The sequence below is a fragment of the Balaenoptera ricei genome, chromosome 10, assembly GCF_028023285.1.
Source record: "Balaenoptera ricei isolate mBalRic1 chromosome 10, mBalRic1.hap2, whole genome shotgun sequence".
NCBI lineage: Eukaryota > Metazoa > Chordata > Mammalia > Artiodactyla > Balaenopteridae > Balaenoptera > Balaenoptera ricei.
Genome location: NC_082648.1, coordinates 20,755,029 through 20,780,500, shown reverse-complemented (window position 1 = coordinate 20,780,500; position 25,472 = coordinate 20,755,029). Strand labels below are relative to the sequence as shown.

The following is a 25,472-nucleotide window of genomic DNA, read 5'->3' as shown; positions in this document are numbered from 1 at the left end:
CTTATTTAGAGCAAACAGGAAGGACAGTTGGCAAGAAAATTAGCAATCAAAAAGCCTGTACTGTTAATATTTCACTAAATCACCTCTCTTAGATCTTCTAATGATTGAGAAGGGGTCATTGAGTACAATATTATATTTAGATTTTAATGCTAGCTGCATGGCTTTATGACAGCAATAACTTGTAGTTATGCATGTTAAGGGACCTGTAATTAAATGTCATCCTTCAGGCACGAGTGGGATAATTATAAGCATAAAATATTAAATAGTTAGAGGGTGCTTCTCTGGTCCTTTTCAGGATACACACTTAGCCAAATACACAATACACTCCCCATTCCCTTGACCCCCAATATATTTTACTCTTTTTTAATGTGTTGAATATCTTTCCTAGAATATTGGGGTATAGAAATGAAGCAATGGCCTACTTACTAGGGGACTAAAAGGTGGTAATAGTAAATATTCAGAATGATAATGATAAAATAACTACATTTGTTTATTGAAATCCTGAAATATGCCCTGTACTAGGTATCTTATACGGGTCATCTCATTTAATTGTTTTAAGTGAAAAAGCATATGGTTAATTATTCAGGTTCTGGAGTCAAACTTCCTGGGCTCAAAGCCTGTCTGTGGTCATATTATTTTAATCCAAAAGTGAACAAACATATAATCTCCTTGGACATCTTTCTCCTCCACTCATCAGCCCTATTGATTTTAGAATCCTATTGATTTTATTTTTAGAGCTACAATTACCTGTGGTTTTGTTGATTTCAAAAGTATTTCTTGATAAATATGTGAAGATTTCAAAGAGTGAAGGAGAGACATGTGAAGTGTGAGTAGGGAACCTGGATGAAAGAAAATGCAATTTTATAACAGTTACTTCGTTTTTCAGGTTGAGATAAATATTTAGTGAGATAAAACGTAATTTGAAAAAAAGGACAATATGTACTATTTAATGAATACTTATAAATGAGTGCCCACGTAGGTACCACCCAAGTAAGGAAATAGACCTAGACCCTTTGAGCGCCCCAGAAGCCTTCTCGTGTCCCTTCCTCATCATAAACCCCGTATCTTCTGGCACTCGTTATTCTTACTTTTGTGGTAACTTTTCTTTGCTTTTCTTTTTGGATTGTATGTATCTCTAACACTACGGTTTTGCTTCTTTCTGAACTTTGCATAAGTGGAATTATAGTGTGTGTGTGTGTGTGTGTGTGTGTGTGCACGCACGTGTGCGTGCGCCCGTGAGCCTATTTGAACTCAGTGTTATGTGAGCTCTAAGCATCCAGGACCAACCCTAATATCTGTGGGTCCTGGGACAAGTGTACAAGCAGAGGCACCCCAAAGTCCACCCTCTGTCTCTTTCTATCCTGGCTCCATCCTGTACCACAGGGGGCCTCGCACACACACGTAGATGCCCACACCACCTGCAAACAGATGACCCTTGGCCATCCCTTGGACTTAGATGTGGATGTCCTAGTAGTCCTGTCTGTTCTTAAGAGGATGAAACCAAGGAGGCCCACTGAGGCCCTGAAAATAGGGTCAGGGCCATTTGGGTAGGGAATTCTAGGGAACTGAGTACTTGGAGTCTGTCTAGAAAAAGGATTCAGCCAACTGCTTGCTCCAAGGGGGTCACAGCTGGAGAAAGACAGGGGTGAGAGGCCCTCTAAAGTGTGAGGCTCAGGGCAGAGGCCCAGGTTATCTGGGTCAAAGAGTGATAGGTACCACATCATATGCTCCTTGTAGCAATAGTATTCCATTATGTGAATATATTCAGTCTGTTGTTGACATGCACTTGTGTGGTTTCTTTCTGTGAACATTCTTGTACATAGTATGCTGCTGTGCTTGTATACATGTTTCTTTAAGTCAGCAGTTCTCAAAGTGTGGTCCACAGACCCCTGGGCTCCCCTTTCAAGAGATCGCCAAGGTTAAAACTCTTCACAATAATACCAAGGTATTATTTTTCTTGTGTTGACATTTGTACTAGGTAACACTCTGCCACCCAACCTCTGTTAGTCATTATATTGTTTACTGGCATGCATTACAGTATAAAAAGAATGTCAGTTTTACCTAGGAATGTTCTTGATGAAGCATAATAGCAGTTAATTTTATTAAATCTTGAGTAAACATTTTAATATTCTGTGTGAGAAAACAGCAATTTCGCATAAAGCTCTAATATCATACTGAAGTGCTAAGGTTGTCTCAAGGGAAATGAATTGTATGATTGTTTTTGCGTTGTGAGCTGAACTGGTTGCTTTTTCCATCTAGCACCATCTTTATTTGAAAGAACAAAGAAAAGTTACTCAAACTCAGGTGCGTGGCAGATTTTTTTTTTTTTTTTAATAGAGCTTTTTTTCTCTTTTTATTTATTTATTTATTTATTGGCTGTGTTGGGTCTTCGCTGCTGCACTTGGGCTTTTTTGTCTATTTTGCAGTGAGCGGGGGCTACTTTTCATTGCGGTGCCCGGGCTTCTCATTGCGGTGGCTTCTCTTGTTGCAGAACACTGGCTCTAGGCGTGCGGGCTTCAGTAGTTGTGGCACGTGGGCTTCAGTAGTTATGGCTCGCGGGCTCTAGAGTGCAGGCTCAATAGTTGTGGCACACGGGCTTAGTTGCTCCGCTGCATGTGGGATCTTCCCGGAGCAGGGATCGAACCCGTGTCCCCTGCATTGGCAGGCGGATTCTTAACCACTGCACCACCAGGGAAGCCGGCAGATGTTTTTTTTGAAAATGAACGAAATGAGTCTGTCACTTCAAGCAAAACAGTGGACTCTGTTGCCTGTGATAAAATTCTAGCTCTCAAGTGAAAAATTGGAATTTTGGAAAACTTGCTTCCACCACTGTGAGCTTGACCCTTTCTGCTATAAAAGAGGTTTTATTTTTTATGATATTGGTGGTGATATTAAAAGGAGTTACCCTTTGGAAGATCTGTGTAACTCAGGGAACCCAACATTTTTCCAAATGAGTGTTACATGATATTACAAATTTATGTATGAGTAAAGATTTATTCAAAGTGTGGGGCTTCCCTGTCGGTCCAGTGGTTAAGACTCCGTGCTTCCACTGCAGGGGCTGTAGGTTCGATTCGATTCCTGGTCGGAGAACTGAGATCCGCATGCCTCACAGCGCGGCCAAAAAATTAAAAGATTCAAAAAACAAAAACAAAACTGAAGCACATTTTAAAATGAAAAAAAAAAGTAAAGATTTATTCAAAGTGCAAGATAGATTATGATGACTTTTTGATGTGTTAATTTGCTTATTCTGAACCACAGTCCCCAGAATAACATTTTTCATCTCCTGCCGGGGATGGACTGCAAGGACATTCTCTTGTGAGCGCTGGAGGACATAGGAAGGCAGTGGCAGTTTTGTTGCGTACACACGCCTTCTTCTAGTTATTGAGTCACACACTAATTTAGGTGCTGTTTGAAGGGATTCTGCAGATGGGGTTAAAGTCCCTAATTGGTTGCTTTGAAGTTGATCAAAAGGGAGATTATTCTGGGTGAGCCTGACCTCAGGACTTCCATGCAGCAGCTAGGCCTACACATGCACTCACTCTCTTCCGCTCTCCCTCCTTCCTGACTCACTTGCAGATGGGCTGCAGCCCACACCTCCTGGGTCCAACCTGCTTGTGATCTTCTCCTTCTCACAGCCTGTCCTACAGATTTTGGACTTTGCTTAGCCAGCCTCCACAAATGCGTTGGGCAATTTCTTCTAATAAATCTGTAAATGTTATACGTATTTCTTTTCTTTTTTCTTTTTTTTAAAAAAAATTTATTTACTTATTTTTGGCTGTGTTGGGTCTTTGTTGCTGCGTGTGGGCTTTCTCTAGTTGTGGCGAGCGGGGGCTACTCTTTGTTGCGATGCGCAGGCTTCTCATTGCGGAGCATGGGCTCTGGGCGCACAGGCTTCAGTAGTTGTGACACACGGGCTCAGTAGTTGTGGCTCGTGGGCTCTAGAGCGCAGGCTCAGTAGTTGTGGTGCATGGGCTTAGTTGCTCCGCGGCATGTGGGATCTTCCCAGACCAGGGATCGAACCCGTGTCACCTGCATTGACAGGCGGATTCTTAACCCTTGCGCCACCAGGGAAGTCTCTACTGGTTCTCTTTCTTCTCAGTTGAACTCTGACTGACCATTGAATTTTAAGAAATTAACAGAGTATGAAAACCTCATTGATGGGGTTTCAGATTCCACAGTGTAACTAACCTTTAAGGGACCGCTACTTGTCAAGTTTTGGAGGAGTATCAGAGAAGAATATCCACAATTATCTGAAAAGGTTATCAAAAATACTTCCTTTCTCAACCACATATCTATATGAGACTGGGTTTTCTTTGTGTACTTCAACCAAAACAACATTGCAAGGGATTGAATGCAAAAGCAGATATGAGAATCCAGTTGTCTTTTGTTAAGCCAAATATTAAAGATTTGCAATAATTTAAAACAATGCCACACTTAACATTAATTCTCTTGGAAAATATAGATAATTTTAATGAAAATATTTTAACATGTCATAGTTTGTTGTTAATAAATAAATTTAAAATTTCTCACTACTGATAATGGTAAATATTGATAGAATTACCTTATAAATAAAAGCTCTTTGGGACCTTTATAATTTTTAAGAGTGTAAAGGCATCCTGACACCAAAAAATTTGAGAAATGCTGCTTAAGGGTCTAGGAATATGCTGCTGGTATTGGATATTAACTTCATTTTTACAAAAAAAGGGAAACTATTTTCCATAGTGATTTTACCCGTTTTTATACCCACCAGCCATGAATTAGCAGCCATGTTCAACCATGACTTATGAACCTTGCCAACTCTTAGTATAACCTGATTTTAAATTTTTAGCCAGTTTAATGCAATGGCGTATTATTGTGATGTTTATTTCAATGGATATCTCTTTATTTGAAGTCCCTGCTTGTTTCCATCTTTTGCTCATTATTGTGTTCCCTTTCTTTTTGATCTGTAGAAGTACTTTATATATTTTAGATATGGGTCCTTTGTCAGTTATATGTGTTTTAAGTATCTTTTTCAACACTCTTTTTATTCTCTCCAGAATTTTTTGATGACAAGAAATACATTTAAATTTTAAAAAGTTGAATTTATCAATCTTTGCTTTATGTTTGGTCCTTTTGTGTCTTGCTTAAAGACTCTTTTTCTATTCCTAGATTATGAAGACATCTTCCTATATTATTGATTTTGTCCTTCACGTTAGGGCTTTAATTTCAGAAGTTGATTTTTGTATGAAGTAGGGGTCCAATTTTTTTTTTCCCCTACAGGTACCCAATTGTCCCAGCACCATTAAAAAGACTGTTCTTTTCCTCCTGATACATTATGTCACATCTTAACATATACGCATGGGTCTGCTTCTCGATCTCCATTTGCATTCCATTGTCTTGTCTATCTGGATCTCTATTCTGTTTCATCATTTTGCTTGTCTATCTGGACAAATGCCACACTGTCTTTATCTCCAAATCATTATAATGGGTCTGGATGTCTGCTAGGACAAATCCTTCTATTTCTTCAAGAGTGCCTTGGATATTTCTTGGTCATTTGCTTTTCCATATTACTTTTAGATTCAGTTTATCATGTCAGTCAACTTTTGTCATTCAGTTTGTTACAAGAAAAATAAATGCCCTGACATGATTTTCATTTGGATTGCATTAAATATATAAATCAATTTGGAGAGAGTCTTTATAATATTGAATCTTTCAATCTATGAGTGGCGGATTGCTTTCTACATTTAGTTATGCCTTTAATGACTTGGTAAAGTTTTATAGTTTCCTTATGGGTCTTTCACTTATGTTAGATTTTCCCCACTTAAGTATTCCTTTTAATTCTACCATAAATAGTGTTTTTATTTTCTAACTGCTGCTGTTACATGGGAATATAATTTTGTATCTGGTTACCTTGCCTAAACAGATAATTTCAAAAGATTATATCAGTTTTTGTGGATTTTCTACGTTTTAATCTTGTCTGTGTTGCTTGATCTATGACAGTTTTATTTTTTCTTCTCCTAACTTTATGCTTTTTATTTTATTATTATTATATTGGTAGTACAATATTAAATTAAAGTAGTTGCAGCAGGCAATGTGTGATGTTCTCAATCTGAAAGGATAGCTTTAAATTTTACCATTTTAATAGATAAACAACAAGGGCCTACTATATAGCACAGGGAACTATATTCAATATCTTGTAATAATCTATAATGGAAAAGAATCTGAGAAAGAATATATAATGTGTGTGTGTGTATATATATATATATATATATATGTGTATATATATATATATATATATATATATATATATATAACTGAATCACTTTGCTGTACACTTGAAACTAACACAACATTGTAAATCAACTGTAGTTCAATTAAAAAAAATTTTACCATTTTGAGTATAACATTTGCTACAAGTTTATTTCTCACATAAGGAAGATTCCTTTTTTTTCTTAGTTATCCAGGAAACTTTTTTAAAAATCATAAACGAATGTTCAATTTTATCAGATTCATTTATTACAATGAGATGATCATATAGTTTTTTCCACATAAACTCTTAATATAATGAATCTCATTACTGTATTTTCTAATGTTAAACGCAACTTCTATTACTGGGATAAATCCAGCTTAGTTAGGCTGTGTTATCCTTTGTGTATTTTGCATCTGTATTTTTCAAGTGAGATTATCATACAATCTTTGCATAAATTTGAACCTATATCATATGTGTATAATTTTTAAACCGGGAAGTAAATTGAACTCTACGAAGTTACCTTCTTTATCTCCAGTAAAGCTTCTTGCCTGAAAGTCTATTTTGTTTTATATTTAGCAATATAGCCTCACCAGCTTTATTTTAAAAACTATTTGTATGATATATTGCTCTCTGTGCTTTTTTGTGTTTCAGATGTTATCAGCTGAGTTAATCTGACAACCATATCTTTTAACTAAAGCTTTAGTCCTATTACATTTAAAAAATTACCCATGTATTTGCACTTCAACAAAACATCTCATTTTTTGCTTTTGAATTGTGCTCCAGGATTTATATTTCTTTTCTCATGTAAGCTTTAAGGCTGTAAGCATCTAAAGGCCCTCCTTTTCATTCTCATTCAGTTTAACATATTTTCTAATTTCCATCATTTTTCTTCTTTGACTCACACTTAATATTAAGTAATGGGTTTCTTCTTCTGCAAAATGTGGATATCTTGGGGTTATATTTTTGGTTTTGATACTAGCTTATCTTAAGGTCAGAAAACATGTGAAAAGAACATGCCTTCTATAGGTGATGTGTGCAGGGCTCTGTGTGTCCATTAGGTTAGTTTGTTGTTCTTGTTCAAATTGTCCATATCTTTACCATGTTTTAGCCTATTTGTTCTATCAATTCCTTAGAGAACCTGTGGTAAAAATTTCCCTTTTTTTCTTTAAACTTTAATTTTTTTGGAGTGTAGTTGATTTACAGTGTTGTGTTAGTTTCAGATGTACAACAAAGTGATTCAGTTACACATATACATACATTCATCCTGTTTTAGATGCTTTTCTTATATAGGTTATCACAGAAAAAAAAAATTCCCTTTAAAATGATTGATTTTCCTCTTTTCTCTGTATTTGTCAATATGCACTAAATTCAAAGTCTTTTCACGTCCCTGCCCATGTTTGTCTGCGGCGGCTCCCTGAGAAGGTGGCATGGCCTTAACATAGTATAGTCTTGAGCTGCTTGGTTTCTGTGATTTGGGAGACTGAACCAGCTCTGGTCACATCTAGATTATCCACTCTCCAGAGTTCATACGAGCCAGATAAGATGAAAAGATACATGGGTGTTTGGGGGTGGATTGGGGGCAGGGTCCTGCGGGGCCTTTGATTCCATTTCTGTTTTCTAGGCAGTTAGTCAGTCCATGTTGTGTGGAGATGTTTTCTTCCAGGCCCCACTGATGTGTTATTTAACCATCTGGCTCCTGTTAAGCAAAGGATAGCTCTGAATTCCCACCAGATCTTGGTAATAAAGGGACTTCTCATTATCCCAGTGACTATAACAAATCTGTCTGGCTTTTCTAGATTGAGGGTCTGTGTCAGTAGCTTTACATGGTAAAGGAGATGAAGGCCCATAGAAAAGTCAGTCTTTTGAACACAGGGATTGTTTTCATTTAGTTACCTTGTAACATTTATTTCTCTTTTATCTTCAGTTATTTGAAGGATTGAAGGCATTTCGGGGAGTAGATAATAAAATTCGTCTGTTTCGACCAAACCTCAACATGGATAGAATGTACCGGTCTGCTATGAGGGCAACTTTGCCGGTATGTATATTTAGGAGTTTTTCTCTTGTTGTAATGGGTCACTGAATTCCACCAAACAAACCATTTCTGAATACTTAGATCAGTATTTGGTATAAACCATATGAGCACTGAATTTCTTTCTGATCTGTTTTTTAATCAGTGAGTTAAAAATACAAGGAAATAACCATTTGGCAACTCCACAGTCTGTTTCTTTATGAGTGTCTGTGGGCATTTAATGTGTATGTGGGAGATAATGGGATAAGGAAGAAAAATATACCTCAAACTGAAATAATAAAATTTAAAGACCATATGAAATTATGATATGAAAATACGGTGTACTGCACAGATATATGTGGGATGTTTTGCCTAACTACTTAAGACACTAGCACGTATGCAGTGATTTAAGTAGTTGTTTTGATATTTTACCCCAAGTTTTATTTTTAAAAAAGGATATATAAAACGGTTTCTCATGGCCACTGGGTCCTGGCTATGACATTGTTTTTTATGGAGCAGAATTCATTCTAAGGTGGGTTGGATTTAGACCCTAAGGTTCATGTCTAGGTAGGAGGTGACTTAGATTACTTTCATTCCCTGAGACTTGACCAGACTGTCTTTCTGAACTGAAAGAAGTCTTTTCCCCCTTTGACATATTTTGTTTGTCCCTAACCTTCAGCTGTGCATTGAAGAAGCCCAGGTGATAACTCCTTTTTAGCCAGGCTCTTCCTTCTCCTTCCTTTTATAACACATGCTTCACCGACCTTCTTCATAGGCCATAATATAGTAGCAGAAGGGAAATTCAGGTAATTTCTTTGGACTCCGTCCTAGTTCCACTCTTTACCCATTACAGACAAATCATTGGGAAATCCTTTAAAATGAGGACAGAAGGAAAGGGAAGTAACATTTATTGGACATCAGCTGCCACAAACTGTGTTATGTGGTTTTACATTCCTTGCCATTTTAATCATAACAGTAAGCTGTCGTCAAGAAGATGTGTATTGTAAATTTTAGCAGCACCTGTGTACAGAGAAGAAAACTCAAGCCCACAGAGGTTCAATGACTTGCCTAAGATGACACAGAATAATGGGACAGGGCAAGAGCTTCCCTAGGGATGTAAGTTTTTAAATCCCTAGTGAAGTTCTTTCCACTAAATCTTACATCTAGACAGCAGTATCAGAGACCCTGTGCTTGATACAGGGAGATGGTGTGTCCTATATGATTGGCAATCCCGATTTCTATAACATTACCACACTGTGATTACTGTTGTAAGTTAGTATTTAAATAGCCAAATCCTGATGTCATGAGCTCTATTCATGTGTGTTTCTGACTCATTTCTACCTTGGATAACCCATAGCATCTCTGAAAGTATGTTTCTTTGCCCTGCCAAATGAATAGAAACTACTTATTTTACAAACTGTCACCCATCTAGTATATAAAAACCTTTTTCACCTTAGAAGTAAACTACTCTTTGCTTTTGCCCATTTTCCTGTTGGATCACCTGTCTCTTTCTTACTGATTTTCAGGTTATCTTAACATTTTCCTGTTACGATCCTTTGTTGGTTATGTTACAAATAACTTCACCCAGTGTGTCACTTATGTCGTTTGAAGAACAGAAGTTCTTAAGTTTTAAATAGTCAAATTTTGTCCATTTTTTTCCTTTATGATTTATGCTTTGTATCTTTTATTTAAGAATTCTACTTTAAGGTGACAGAGATATTTTGTATTTTTTTTATAAAAGTCTTAATGTTTTCTTACATTTAAGTGTATAATCCAACTACAGTTGGCATTTGGGGTATGGTAAGAGGTAGGGAACCACTTTTTTATCTTCCTCATGTGGAGAATCTCTCATTCCATCATAATTTGGGGGGGGGGAAGTCACAGGAAAAAAAATTCTTGTTTGGGTTTATTATTATTACTTTAAAATATTTATTTATTTATTTACTTTTTATTTTTTAATTAAAAAAAATTTTTTTTGGCTGCACTGCGCGGCCTTGTGGGATCTTAGTTCCCCGACCAGCATTGAACACGGGCCACTGCAGTGAAAACACTGAGTCCTAACCACTGGACCACCAGGGAATTCCCTATTACTACTTTTTTAATAGTCAAAGCTTTCATGAGGATCATTTCTTACTGCTACAGTGGAAGAACATTGCATTATTCATTATGTTTTTCATTCCTTCAGGCATTTGACAAGGAAGAGCTTTTAGAGTGTATTCAGCAGCTTGTGAAATTGGATCAAGAATGGGTCCCCTACTCAACATCTGCAAGTCTGTATATTCGTCCTACATTCATTGGAACTGAGGTGCAGACTGACTTCCTGTTTTGGGGTACTTTGGTGGGGGAGTTATCATTGTTTATGCTTGAAACTTCTAGAATGTAGTTTGAAATAGCCCCCCCCAGTAGCATCATTAATGCTCCTTTCCCTTGATTATTAAGACTGTAAACATTTTCTTTAAAGGGCCAGATAGTCAGTATTTTAAGCTTTTGTGAGCCATATGGTTTCTGTCACTAATCAGCTCTGCCACTGTGGTACAGACACAGCCACAGACACCAACGTAAATAAGTAAAGAAATGAGTGAGGCTGTTTGCCTTCTCCTAATCAAGACTAACCATGATCTCCTCAGCTTAGCGGTGTAATGCCAGGTAAGTGCTCCTCCAAGGTAAGAGTGGTAATGGTTTTGAAATTTGGAGGAGAGAGAGCTGCTACTTTTTTATCTTCATTTTCCTCATGTCTTGGGATTACTTGGTGAGGAGAGGGAGTGGAGGGCCCTCTTCCCCTATAGAAAATGTTGGAAATAAAGTTCACAGTGGATATTAGGGGAGGCACTTGAGAGCTAGGGGAACAGGTTTAAACAGCATGGCTGTGAGATCTCCCAGTAGGTCACAGTCTATTGGTTGGTGCCCTTGCAAAGGAAGGACATGCCTGGAGTGGCCAAGGCCATCTGTGCGGGTGAATATGTGATATAAAATATAAAGACCCTGTCCCTATCTCCTTCCTCTACGGGGTAGGGGTGGCCTTATGGAGAATGGGTGATATGAGAGATAACTGATGGGGGAAGTTGAATGTGGGTGGGGGGGTGAGGGGGTGTGTGGCATATGGAGATCTTCAAGGATAGGGACAAGGAGACAGCTTTTGCTATAGTCTAACCATTCTTCTCTCTACGAGGTAATTGTATGGTTACCAGATTTTCCACTAGGTCATATGAATGCAAGCAGTAAGGCCAGAGGATAAGTACCTAAGTGGTCCTTTGGTATCCTTTTGATGCCTTTTGAAATACTATGAAGAGCCTGCATAATGAATTTCATGAATTGCAGTCTCCCTAATAAGCTTTAAAGAATTGGGACAATTTAAAAAGTCATCTTCTCCTTAAGTTTCTGACATTTTAATATTACTGAGTTTTTAAATATTATTATTTAACTTTAGACTAGGAAGAAGTAATTTTTTAATTTGTTGAAACGTTTCTAATCTCAAAGCACTACCTTCTAGGTATCCTGAGGTGCTTTCCCACTCTGAGATCTGATTCTTCTATTCCTAGTTTGTTGAGAGTTTTTATCATGCCTGGAGGTTGGATTTTGTTGAATGCTTTTTCTAAATGTCTTGACATGATTATGTGGTTTTGTCCTTTATTATAATGTATTATATTAACTCATTTTTAGATGTTAAAACAACCTTGTATTCATCAGCTAAATCATACTTGCTCATGGTGAATAATTCACATTATATCTTGCTGTATTCACTTTGCAAATATTTTGCTACGAATTTTTTTTCTTTTTTAAATATTTTATTTATTTATTTATTTATTTATGGCTGTGTTGGGTCTTCGTTTCTGTGTGAGGGCTTTCTCCAGTTGCGGCAAGTGGGGGCCATTCTTCATCGCGGTGCACGGGCCTCTCACTATCGCGGCCTCTCTTGTTGCGGAGCACAGGCTCCAGACGCGCAGGCTCAGTAATTGTGGCTCATGGGCCCAGTTGCTCCGCGGCATGTGGGATCTTCCCAGACCAGGGCTCGAACCCGTGTCCCCTGCATTGGCAGGCAGATTCTCAACCACTGCGCCACCAGGGAAGCCCTGCTACGAATTTTTGAGTCAACGCTCATGAAAGGTATTGGTCTGTAGTTTTCTAACATACCTAGTTCTGTGATTTAGTCAATTCTTCAGAGTCCTGGAATTCTATAATCTAGAGTTAGACAAGCTTTTAAATCTGATTTTATAGTCTGGCTGGTTGTCCCAATAATCCTATCTATTGGTAGTCCTCAAATTTTTGCATATAGATCACCCAGGTGTTATTTAAAATACACATATTTATCCCAATCCCCAGAAATTCTGGTCGAGTAGGTCTGGATGGTGATTCTGAGGCCTGTTCAAATTTAAGAACCTCAGTGATAAAAATCCTGCCAAGCAGTCCTCTCCCACTGCACTCTATCAACTTACATGTTTGATCATGCTTTGGACCTAAGAATCAAGAATTTTTAAAAATCTGCTTTCCAAGAATTGAAAGCAATAACTGATACCATTTGATGAGTCAACATTATTTATATTTGGTTGGTATGTTTATATCAACTAGAATCTTCTAATTCATGGTATAGGCAGAAAAAACAGTAACCTGTAATTCAGAAATGAGCACGATACAAATAGCATTCAGTGAAGTATATGGATTTTAAACATTTGTGCACCACATGAATGTTTATACAGTCCAGTCTGGTAATTATCACTTGTTGCCTTTTCATGGTGGCTACATTTGATATGTGAGCTACTGGCTGGAGGATTGGAGCCAGTGGGTTCTAGGTCACTGGGATTCTTTCATCAGGGATGACTAACTTTTGCTTGCCTTTTTATGTTACTCGGTTTTCTGATGGCTCTGTCATGTCTCTGCCTTCATAGAAGAATTGCAGGCTCACCTCTGTATCAGTTATCTGATGCTTTGGTCTTGTGTGCTGCTAGCTAACACCTACTTTTTAAAAAATTAATTAATTAATTAATTTTGGGCTGCATTGGGTCTTTGTTGCTGCGCGCAGGCTTTTTCTAGTTCAGGCGAGTGGGGACTACTCTTTGTTGCAGTGAGCGCCTTCTCACTGCAGCGGCTTCTCTCGTTGCGGAACATGAGCTCTAGGCGCACGGGCTTCAGTAGTTGTGGTGCGCGGGCTCAGTAGTTGTGGGTCGCGGTCTCTAGAGCACATACTCGGTAGTTGTGACGCACAGGCTTAGTTGCTCCGCAGCATGTGAGATCTTCCCAGACCAGGGCTCGAACCTGTGTCCCCTGAATTGGCAGGCAGATTCTTAACCACTGCGCCACCAGGGAAGTCCAACATCCACGTTTTTCTTTCATGGTATTTTCATCATTATCTTAACTGATTAAGTGGGTCTTTTATCCAAGAGGTATTTTGATTTCTTTGAACGAATATATGTTGGGGAAATTTTTTAAGTGATGTGACCACCTACTTGCTCACATGTGCCCGGTCTCTAGTCCCTGGCATGGCACTCACTTGTGTATAGAGAATATTCAGTATTCTTCAATAGACATATTTGTACTGGGCTCCAGCTTCGTCCCAAATAATCTAAATCCATGGAGCCAGGATCAGACACTGCATTTAAACAAACTCTCCAGAGATTTTTAAACTACTTACAAGAGAATCACCATCCCAAGTCTTGTGAAAGAATTAACACGTCTAGCAGTCTTTAATGCTTTATTTACTCCAGGGATTGCAAACTTGCACCAAGGTGGAAATATTTTTATCTTTGAGAGCTGCCCTTCAGCCTATGGGCAGGGTGCTGTTTTCACTTTCATGAGCTGTGATATGACAGTCTGATGTTAATTACTGCTTCTCACACTCAGATTTTGTAGCTGCCATATAATTTGAGAGCAGCTCTGACACCAACTTACGAATTTCATTACCTTTGCAAAGGTGCTCTGCCTCTCTACATGTTTTATAATCAACAGATTCTTCATTATTTTTATTATTTTACATAGGTAATACCTATGTACCAATGTTTTTTGTTTGTTTGTTTGTTTGTTTTTAATTTATTTATTTTTGGCTGTGTTGGGTCCTCGCCTCTGTGCGAAGGCTTTCTCCAGTTGCGGCGAGCGGGGACCACTCTCATCGCGGTGTGCGGGCCTCTCTCCATCGTGGCCTCTCCCGTTGCGGAGCACAGGCTCCAGACGCGCAGGCTCAGTAGCTATGGCTCACGGGCCCAGTCGCTCCGCGGCATGTGGGATCCTCCCAGACCAGGGCTCGAACCCGTGTCCCCTGCACCGGCAGGCAGACCCTCAACCACTGCGCCACCAGGGAAGCCCTATACCAATGTTTTTGTGTAGTTCTTCATGTCTTCCAGCCTTCTCTGATAATAATTGGATCCATTACTAAAATCCTTTTAGATTTAGGATTGTAATAAACAGAAGAGTATTTACTGGAACATGTATTAATAGCTAATTAATTAGCTAATTAAATAGCCAGTGAATAGAGATTGCCAATAAAAAGATACCAGGTAGAAATTTGAAAAAAAAAAAAATGTCTATAAAGTTTACATTATTAAGCAAAATACTAAACAGGATTACATAAACCTCTTGTAAAACATTTAAATTAGAGGATAAAATCATTCGTGATCCCAAACAATTTCTCATATTAAAAAAGAATTTCAGCATCATTTTAATGAATATCTTCTGAAATATTTATTTACAGGGAGTTAAAAACTTAAAGAGGAACTAAAAGCTGTAGTGTTTCAAACTGCTGCTGATTGTTAATTGGAAATTAGATAAAATCTGAAATTATAATGTTTAAATAAAAAACATTTACATAAACAGTTTCTAAATTTTCACTTTACCAGCTAAGAAGCTAAACTTATGTGCTTATCAGGTTCAGTACTGAATACCTGAGAAAGCTCCATCTAAAGAAGCTGGCTTGGGCTTCCCTGGTGGCGCAGTGGTTGAGAATCTGCCTGCCAATGCAAGGGACACGGGTTCGAGCCCTGGTCTGGGAAGATCCCACATGCCACGGAGCAACTGGGCCCGTGAGCCACAACTACTGAGCCTGCGCGTCTGGAGCCTGTGCTCCGCAACAAGAGAGGCCGCGATGGTGAGAGGCCCGCGCACCGCGATGAGGAGTGGTCCCCACTTGCCGCAACTAGAGAAAGCCCTCGCACAGAAACGAAGACTCAACACAGTCATAAATAAATAAATAAATAAATAAAAAAGAACGTGAATTTCTTTAAAAAAAAAAAATTAAAAAAAAAAAAATAAATAAAGAAGCTGGCTTGTGCTGGTTTTAACATCTGTTTTATCCAACTTCACCCTGTTTGGTAACTCTGGGAAGGTATAGCTACACGTGTGCAGATGGGCTTTTATTTCCTCAACAATCCTGATGAGTGTACACAGGTGCTTTGACCATGGTCCACAGCAAAATATGCACAACCACAAACCGAGATTCCCTCTGATTGTTGCTCCAAGCCTCCCACTTTTCCAGTTTATCTCAGCATCACCTCACCTCTCTCCACTGGGGAGGTGGTGCTAAATAATATCAGGGCTGAGAATAAGTGTCGTAAGGAGGGTCGAGTCTGATGGTAGGGACAACCCTCTGGGCTGCAGGGGTCAGCCTGCCCAGCCCCTCTGACCAGGTGCCACGCTGTCTACCACACACATATCTGCAAGCTACCAGCGGATTTGACTTTTTCAGCTGCACTCCAAGACAAGACTGGCCTTGGATCTAACACATCCTTCTACTTTGGAGTGCCCCAAATATATTTCTGGAGTTGAGCTCAACTAGAGAAGCTGTCTGCTTCAGGTTAATACCACCTCCAGTGCACAGAATACAATTTGGACAATGCAGAATAACATGTAAAATCATTTCACATAAAGTTTCCCCATCCACAACTTCATTGTAAAACTTTCAGTATGATGTTTTCATGAGAGCTCGAATTTTATTTTATTTTATTTATTTATTTATTTATTTATTTATTTTTGGCTGTGTTGGGTCTTTGTTTCTGTACAAGGGCCTTCTCCAGCTGTGGCAAGCGGGGGCCACTCTTCATCGCGGTGCACGGGCCTCTCACTATCGCGGCCTCTCTCGCTGCGGAGCGCAGGCTCCAGACGCGCAGGCTCAGTAGTTGTGGCTCACGGGCCCAGTCGCTCCACGGCATGTGGGATCTTCCCAGACCAGGGCTCGAACCCGTGTCCCCCGCATTGGCAGGCAGACTCTCAACCACTGCGCCACCAGAGAAGCCCAAGAGAGCTCGAATATTAAAATCCTGCTGCCAAATGGTCCACTCTGATTTTTGGTTCACTCCACAGGGAGCTTAAGGCCATGTAAATATCATAGACATGTCTTTCTTTTCCTTTTATCACCTTGTAAAATCTTTATATTACATATGTAATTTTACCTATAATCATAACAATTTCCATGTAAAGAATTCTCTATTCACAACCTTTGTTTATTTATGCTTATACACCTTTTCATCTTTTCCCTTTATGATTAGGCTCTATAAATGAAAGAATCTGAACAGATTTGAAAACTAGTTATTACAGCAGCAATTTGTAACCGTTAACTTGGGTTTTGTCCACACTTTTAATGTATTCTTTTGCAGTCCTATTTGAGAGTTTATGTGTATCTCGTTACACTATTTATAAACAGTTAAAAATCTTACTTGCATAACTATTAACATGTTTTATATTAACAGCCCCCTTTTTAGTATCTTCAAACCTCGATTATCTGTTTTTAGAGATACAGCTTGTCTCTATTGATTTTAGTCTTTGATGATCAGCTTGCTATTATCAGGCCACTCTTAACAATGGACATCCTCTTGAGGCTCTTCTTGCCCACTTCAACATTATTACGGGGGAAAATTGTTTTTATTCTCTTTGTTTTTATTTTTTTGGAGTGTTGGTGCACATGGTTAATAATGATACCCCTCGGGGCTTCCCTGGTGGCACAGTGGTTAAGAATCCACCTGCCAATGCAGGGCACACGGGTTCGATCCCTGGTCTAGGAAGATCCCACATGTCTCGGAGCCACTAAGCCCATGCGCCACAACCACTGAGCCTGTGCTCTAGAGCCCATGAGCCACGACTACTGAAGCCCGCACGCCTAGAGCCCGTGCTCTGCAACAAGAGAAGCCACTGCAATGAGAAGCCCGCTCACCGCAATGAAGAGTAGCCCCCCGCACGCAGCAACAAAGACCCAATGCAGCCAAAAATAAATAAATAAAATAAATAAATTTATTATAAAATAAAATAATGATACCCCTCAGTTCATGGCACTTACCATCATGGGGCAGAAGGGGGGCCCTCTCTTTGTTTTTTAATTCCCTTTTATCTTCCCTACTCTCATCTCCTCTTCCGCCATTGGAAATCATTCTTATGTATTGAATGAATATTCTTTTGGTTTATATGGGTTTTAAATATCTCTTATTACCTTGGATGCCTGTAATTTTAATTTATATAAATGATTTTGTCTTACACATCTCATGGTGTCTCTACGTTTTCCCTCTGTGCTGTGTTTCTCATTTCTATCCACGTTACTATGTGTAGATCCAGTCCATCCCTTCTAACTGCTGCAGAGTTCCCCACGCTGGGCACTAACCACACTTTGTCCTAGTTCCTTTACTGGGATTCCATTTCCCTGTTTCCTTATATGATACTGCAATGAGCAGTTTGAAAATATGCAACCTAGGGAATTGCTGAAAGAGTTACTATTTCCCTGAAAGATGCCGTAGGCCAATCCCAAGAAAGTCCTGCTGCCTTTCAGGGAGGTCCTGGTTCTCTCTGATGAAACACAGTGGTCCAGTCTGTCATCACCCCCATCACCTGCATTGTGAAGTTCTCCTAAGTGCCAGGCACTATGCTTGGTGCTATCCCTGCACTGACTGACAGCAGCCCTGTGAGTAGGTGCCGCTGGCATCACTTTAGAGATGAGGAAACTGAGGCCCACAGAGGTGAAGTCAGAACCCCTGTGTTCTTGCCTCTGTACTGTAGCATCTCTTATGCGCTGGTTACTGTGCTGTTCTAGGGATGCTACCTCCCTGCCTTCATGGAACTCAGTGTCTCATGGAGCTTGTGGGAGTGCCAGGCCCATGGAATGAATGTGTTGATAGATGTAGGTCAGTGTGGTGAAGAAATGGGGCCTGGTTGAATAAGAGTGCTTGTTGTGGTAACTCGGACGGGAGCTAGTAAGTCCTCTCCCGTCTTGTTTCTGTTTTTGTTTTTGTTTTTTATGGTAATTTAGTTCAACAAGGATGTCAATACAATTCATTGGGGGCAAGTATAATCTTTTTTTTTTTAATTTTATTTATTTATTTTTGGCTGCGTTGGGTCTTCCTTGCTGCGTGGGTGCTTTCTCTAGTTGCGGAAAGTGGGGGCTGCTCTTCGTTGCGTGGGCTTTGCATTGCGCTTCTCTTGTTGTGGAGCAGGGGCTCTAGGCACACGGGCTTCCGTAGTTGTGGCTTGCGGGCTCTAGAGTGCAGGCTCAGTAGTTGTGGCGCATGGGTTTTGTTGCTCCACGGCATGTGGCATCTTCCCGGACCAGGGCTCGAACCTGTGTCCCCTGCACTGGCAGGCGGATTCTTAACCACTGCGCCACCAGGGAAGTCCAGAGAGGGGATGTCTTAGTCGGCTTGGGCTGCCATGACAGAATACAAAGATTAGGTGTCTTAAACACCAGAATTTATTTCCTCACAGTTCTGGAGGCTGGAAGTCCAATATCAAAGTGCCAACAGGGTGGATTTCTGGTGAAGCCTTGCTTCGTGGCTTGTATATGTCCACTTTGTCACTGCGCCCCACAGGGTGTTTCCTCTGTGTGGGGGGAGGAAGGGGGGTGCAGGAGGGAGCAGGGGGCACTTACTCTGGGGTCTCCAGGCTGACAGGATTAGGGGCCCATCCTTTTGACCTCATTTAACCTCAGTTACCTCCTTAAAAGCCTTATCTCCAAATGCATTCACAATGGGGGTCAGGGCTTCAATGTATACATTTTGAGTAGGAAATTGAGGAATCTGAAGGATTCTGTATGGTTTGAGCATGGGTTGCCTAGAGTATGAGGGCTGTGGTGAAGGCTGAGGGTAGAAGGAAGGTCTGGTTTGAACTCTCTTCACATTAGGAAATCCTGGGAATTTCACTGGTTTTTGTTTTTTTTGTTTTATCAAACTCATATCGAAAAAGAGCTCTGGACTAAGAGTAGAAGACGTAGAGCTTAATAACTGAAACTTTGGGTGAATCATTTGAGCCTCAGTTTCTTCAACTTAAAAATAGGAATTATAACCCTTAACTTCCTGGATTGTTGGATTTTCTGAGATAATGGCTATGGAATGTCTTGGAAACCAAAAAGTACTGTGTAATTATTGAGGATCGTTGATTATTTTTTTAATCTTAAACCAAACCAACTAGTTTTTCCTACAAACACATTCACACTCAAGGCCCCACATGGACCTGTTAGTCTGATGTTCTTTATCATTTTCCCCTCTTAACTAATCTTCTTTCTTAAGAACTGGTAGAATTTTTTTTTCTTTTAATTAGGCTATTCTTTGGATCAAAAAAAAAAAAAAAAAAAAGTGATTTGGATGCCCCAGAAAGTTCTGTTCTCTTTGAAAAATGTTCCCCTGTTATTTCTAATTATCTTTTTTCTTCTGTCTCTTACTTGCCTTGCCTGGCAGAATTGTTCTCAAGCCTCCTCATGGCTGCTGTGCTTCTCTGCCTTATAGGCCAAAACACAAACTAGTAAATAGTACCTTTCACAAACTAGTAAATAGTACCTTTCTCAGCTCGCTGAGTGGCCGCTGCTGTCAGACCACCTCTGGAATCCTGCCTTTCTATAAAGTCACTTTCTGACTGACACAGACAGAAGTGGTAATTTCCACTATGAAATGTATCTTTATTTTGCATCACACCCAATTGTCCTGTTATTCTGTGAAAAATATACACATATTTAATACCCTTATGTATACATACATATATTTATTTGTCATTTGTGAGGTATAACTTATAAAGTAAAAAGTATTTTTTTGAACACATCAGAATTTCAACTTCATGTGGTCCCTTGAGACATTATAAACTTTGCATCTGAGATTTTATATACCTCATTTTCCCTGGGGTTTCTTTTTGTTTGTTTGTTTTTAAATAAATATCTTTTTTTTTTTTTTTGGCTGTGTTGGGTCTTTGTTGCTGTGCGTGGGCTTTCTCTAGTTGTGGTGAGCAGGGGCTATTCTTCCTTGCGGTGCGCAGGCTTCTCATTGAGGTGGCTTCTCTTGTTGTGGAGCATGGGCCCTAGTTGCAGGGGCTTCAGTAGTTGCAGCACACGGGCTCAGTAGTTATGGCTTGCGGGCTTAGTTGGTCCACGGCATGTGGGATCTTCCTGGACCAGGGATTGAACCCGTGTCCCTTGTGTTGGCAGGCGGATTCTTAAGCACTGTGCCACCAGGGAAGTCCTCCCTGGGGATTCTTAAAAGCCCCTTTTAATTCCTTATTTATTGAAATAATCCAAGAAACTAGTAGAGAAGAATTTTTAAAAATCAATCAAAATAAGACATTGAAACTAGTCTACATAACTGAACAGCTGTTATTATCTGTATTTTTATTTATGTGGCTTTTGTTTTATTTCATCAGAAGCCTGACCTTGTCATCATAGAATTTTGTTCATTGCCATTTGATTAATTTTTTTAAATATATTTATTTATTTATTTATTTTTGGCTGTGTTGGGTCTTTGTTGCTGCACGCGGGCTTTCTCTAGTTGCGGCGAACGGGGGCTACTCTTCGCTGTGGTGCGCAGGCTTCTGGTTGTGGTGGCTTCTCTTGTTGCGGAGCTTGGGCTCTAGGCCCGCGGGCTTTAGTAATTGTGGCTTGCGAGCTCTAGAGCACAGGCTCAGTAGTTGTGGCGCATGGGCTTAGTTGCTCCGTGGCATGTGGGATCTTCCCGGACCTGGGCTCAAACCCGTGTCCCCTGCATTGGCAGGCGGATTCTTAACCACTGCGTCACCAGGGAAGTCCTGTTTGATTAATATTTTACTATCATAAACTACTCTTAATTGTAGGAGTAGTGCAGAATTTAAATTGCTTTCCATGAAAGAAGGGAGAATTAAGAAAAAGGAACAAATAATGGTTCCTTGAGGGCAGAAGCAGACCTAATCACCAAGTTCCCTTCCGGACTTATTCTCGCTCATGAAGCAGTGTGACCATTTGCAGTAGTCACAGTTCTTTTCATGAAAAGACATTTGACATAAATAATCATTTAAGGATGAAGGTGACTGAGCTATGATCAACACCAGTACTTGAAGTGCTTGTAAAACATGAGTTGACCTTGCTTAAATTTCAGAAAATAAAATGTTAGTACACATGAACACATTTTTTTCTCAGCATTGAAAAACTCTAGTCTATTATTTACCTGCTTGCTAAGAGTAAAAGTATTGTTTAAAGGTTTATCAAGATACTCTTTTCTAGAAATAGATTTAATGCATGTTATTCTGTTTTCCATCTGTGCTCTCTCTACTACCACCTAGTGGAATAAATGCAAGTTTACCTGTCAATTAAATCAGGGGAAGGAAATGAATAAGATGAAATTTATCTCTGAAAAATATTTCCATGATAATGAGTTACTGTTACTTTTTTTAAAATATTTATTTATTTATTTATTTGGCTGTGCTGGGTCTTAGTTGTGGCCTGTGGCATCTTTGTTGCGGCATGCAGGATCTAGTTCCCTGACCAGGGATCGAACCCGGGTCTCCTGCATTGGGAGCGTGGAGTGTTAACCACTGGACCACCAGGGAAGTCCCTGTTACTTTTTTTAATAGTGTGTAGGTTGCAAAAAATACGTGAGTGAGAAAAGTCCAGGCATTCGTGTGGTATCTAATAAAATGCTTATCAGCTTGTCCAGAAATAAGCTATTTTATTTAGAACATTAGAAGCTAGGTAAATTACTGAGATGTGTCCTGCATATTGTATTTCTAAACTATGTTGAGAAACTTAATTCCTCCTTACAGTGGTCAATAAAAAAAATTTTTTTAAATATTAAGCTTCAAAGCATCCCTGATATGAAGTGTACTTACTTAACTGATAGGTAAATAAAAGTGCAGAGATAAGATAGTCAATTTTTATCAAAGTTGGGAAGAAAGGCAGATGTGTGTGTTATTCTGAGGATTTCTTTTCCAAATAACGAAACCAAAAAAGGCAAATGGAGTTTAAGGCTCCTCATTCTTCCCATGTAGGGGTGTCCTCTTTAACCCCCATTAAAGAACAGACACAAATGAGCAAAAAACCAAAACCTGTGGTCGCTTGCTGACTCATTTCTTTAACTCAGTTATCCGTCACCTATAATCCGTTTGCTCTGGGGCCAGCCAAGCCCTGCGTGGTCCTCACATTCACATGAGTGTGAATGGACTCAGCTTCCCATTTCCTACGCCTTTCCGATGGCATCAGTGTGCACATATACAATCACATTTTATTCTGCTCACGGATATTTTACCTACCTGATTCTTGATGATCTGGGCACAAGTAGTGGGTGAGGGGCCTTGAGCTAATAGGTAGTGGAGGAGGAGATTTAATTGAAATTCAGAAAAAAGTATATCCCTAGGTCCACCTTCAGTCAGTTTCATCGAATATTACAAAAGCCACGAAATCAGGGGCACTGAGTCTCCTCTCATTATTTCCACGCCAGACTACTACCCCATCCAGGCAGACCAGGTTCCTTTTGAAGACTAGACACAAGTATTTTATATCCCAATACTTAATGTAATAGCCCTGACTTGTTTTCTTACTTGTGTGGTCTTGAATTGCACAGGATAGCCCAGCGGCCTTTTTTGCCTTTATAATACATAGCCCTCAAAACTTTTCAGTCTCTCAGTTTTCCTCCTTAAAAAACAACTGGCAGTAATTACTTATAACTGCTTCTGTGCTGGAGGAATTTGTATGATTTCGCATCATTGGCTTGTGATTTTCCAGTATTGGTGGGAAAGGCCATTTTCTATCTTTGTCATTCCTGACACGAATTCCTGAGTCCGTCATCCTCTGGTCTTTTTTGGGGGGATTTATCTTGTCTGGTGTCTTTGCTTCTACTGCAGCTACACTCTTGCTGTCTGCTGTCTCTCACAGTCAGCTGTGCTAATGGCACACTCCCCCAAGCCCACTGCCTGCTGGAGGCACTGGCGTGAAGCAGTCAGCAGTCAGAAGCAGAAGAGCAAGTTAGAGAAGCAAATATTAGGTTTCACCCCCAAAGACTGAAATCATGTCTAGGTTCTTCCCTTTTTCAGTTCCCAATCAATGCAACACTGAAAGGTGTTATATGGCTAGTTGTTAAAAATATAATCCTCTGAAAAAGCCTACCATTTAAAAAGTTGATAAATTTGCTTTTCCTTTAAAATCTTAACTCAGAAAGCAAAACGCAAAATGGAACCGAAGTACCCCCATTCTCAGTGTTTTCTTCTTGAAAGAGAAGATCATCGGGTTTTGTGTGACTCAACTTTAGAAGTAACAGCTGTCCGTAGTCCCTTCTGGGAGATTGTTACAGATCTGTTCTAGGCTTTGAGACTGGTGTCTGCATTTTAAGTTAACAGTTGTGTGTACTTTTGCTTTATTGCAGCCTTCTCTGGGAGTCAAGAAGCCTACTAAAGCCCTGCTGTTTGTAATCTTGAGCCCAGTGGGACCTTATTTTTCAAGTGGAAGCTTTAATCCAGTGTCCCTGTGGGCCAATCCGAAGTACGTAAGAGCCTGGAAAGGTGGGACCGGGGACTGCAAGATGGGAGGGTAAGTCAGTCTGTGTTTCTGTCTAAAGGAAAGAGTCCCTCATGCCCATTTAGTTATTGCCATTTCACTTCGATACAAGTACATATATTAGTATTTACATTGTAATGCTCATTTTTATTCTGTGTTTAGTTTTCAGTGTTTTGAATGTGCTAGTTGTTTAAAGGATGACTTCTGTGGCCCCCTCGTAAGGGAGAAACATTGACTGTTATATATAGGCAAGAGCTAAAGTAACTAAACCAGGAATAAAAGCAGTGCTTTGCATGAACTACCCCTGGATGCTGGTCCCTGGCCTCAGGCTGAAAGTTGGCATTCAAGAGCATCTGGTGCTGGGGCCCAAGCTCCCAGTTGGCTCTAAGGAGTCCTGTCTAGGGAAGATGCCTGCTTCACTGAAGTGCTGTCTTCATTGCCACAGATTGTAGACATACCTGCTGCCAACTGGCTGAGGGATAGCCCTGCTTTGGCTTGGTCAGGCCAGTCACATAGGCCATATGTAGCTGGCTGGAAATAAAAGAGCATTTGCAAGTGTTAGACAAATTCAGGGGTGGACTTGGCCGTGAATCGGGCATGCCCTGATGGGTGAACAAGAATTGCTGGATTAACCAGCACGGCTCTTCCTTTGTGTATATCACACACCCAGGGCAGCAGCAGGCCCGCAAGGTGACTCAGTGACCGTCTCCTGGGCCCTGTTACAAAATGTAGATTCGTGGAGCCCTGGCAGAATTGAAGGATGTGCCGCTGGGATGCCAGAGAGGCACTGACAGCTGGCTTTGACCCCTCCATAGACTTTATTTCCTTCTTTTCTACCAAAAAAATAAGCATGTTGACAAAATTCTGTGTCCTGTCATCCCTGTTGGTATTCCCTCCTAACTGCATTCCCTCAAGGGGTTAGAGAAACCCTGTTGGAGCCCATTAAACTAGAGAAGTCACTTTTTTCCTTCTGCGCTAGAGCACTGCTTCCTGACTCTGTCCTAGGCTAGCCAGGTCCAAAACTACTGTTGTTTGCTCTCTTGATGTCTTTTTTACTTGTTCAGACTTCTTCACAGAGTGTATGCATATGCACCACTGCATACCATCTGTATTACTCTATGAAAACTTCTCTTAGAGTGCAGTAAAGCAACAGTCTTGATGAAGAGATAATAACTTAAAAGTTTCTCTTCTTTAAACCTTGCTCTGTAGCTCCCCCTACCTGCTTAGGGAAAAGTTAACATGGGAACACTGAGAAATTGGAGGGAAATCTTTAGTTTGGTGTCTAGGCAGATTGTTATTTGTTATAAAGAAGATATAATGCAGTCTCACAATATATGATCACTATAGGGCAATTAAAAATTAATACATTCTGGGACTTCCTTGGCAGTCCAGTGGTTGAGACTCCGTGCTTCCAGTGCTGGGGGCGTGGGTTCAATCCTTGGTCGGGGAACTGGGATCCCACATAACATGAAGCTCGGCCAAAAAAACAAATAAACAAACAAACTTTCTGTACAACACAAGGAGTGAGCCCCAGTGTTACTATGTACACCTAGTGT

General features: G+C 40.0%; 1 protein-coding gene across 5 annotated transcripts in view; it reads left to right on the top strand.

Annotated features, from left to right (window-relative positions):
* The window catches only part of BCAT1 (branched chain amino acid transaminase 1), a 106,428-nt gene that overhangs the window by 51,338 nt on the left and 29,618 nt on the right, over positions 1–25,472 (top strand). For 4 of the 5 annotated variants that reach the window (XM_059935462.1, XM_059935463.1, XM_059935461.1 and 1 more), the window contains 4 exons: positions 2,260–2,304; positions 8,154–8,264; positions 10,423–10,542; positions 23,786–23,949. In XM_059935462.1, coding sequence (XP_059791445.1) covers positions 2,260–2,304; positions 8,154–8,264; positions 10,423–10,542; positions 23,786–23,949 — 440 coding nt within the window. The remainder of the gene's footprint in view (positions 1–2,259; positions 2,305–8,153; positions 8,265–10,422; positions 10,543–23,785; positions 23,950–25,472) is intronic. The other variant, XM_059935465.1, reaches the window with a different exon arrangement.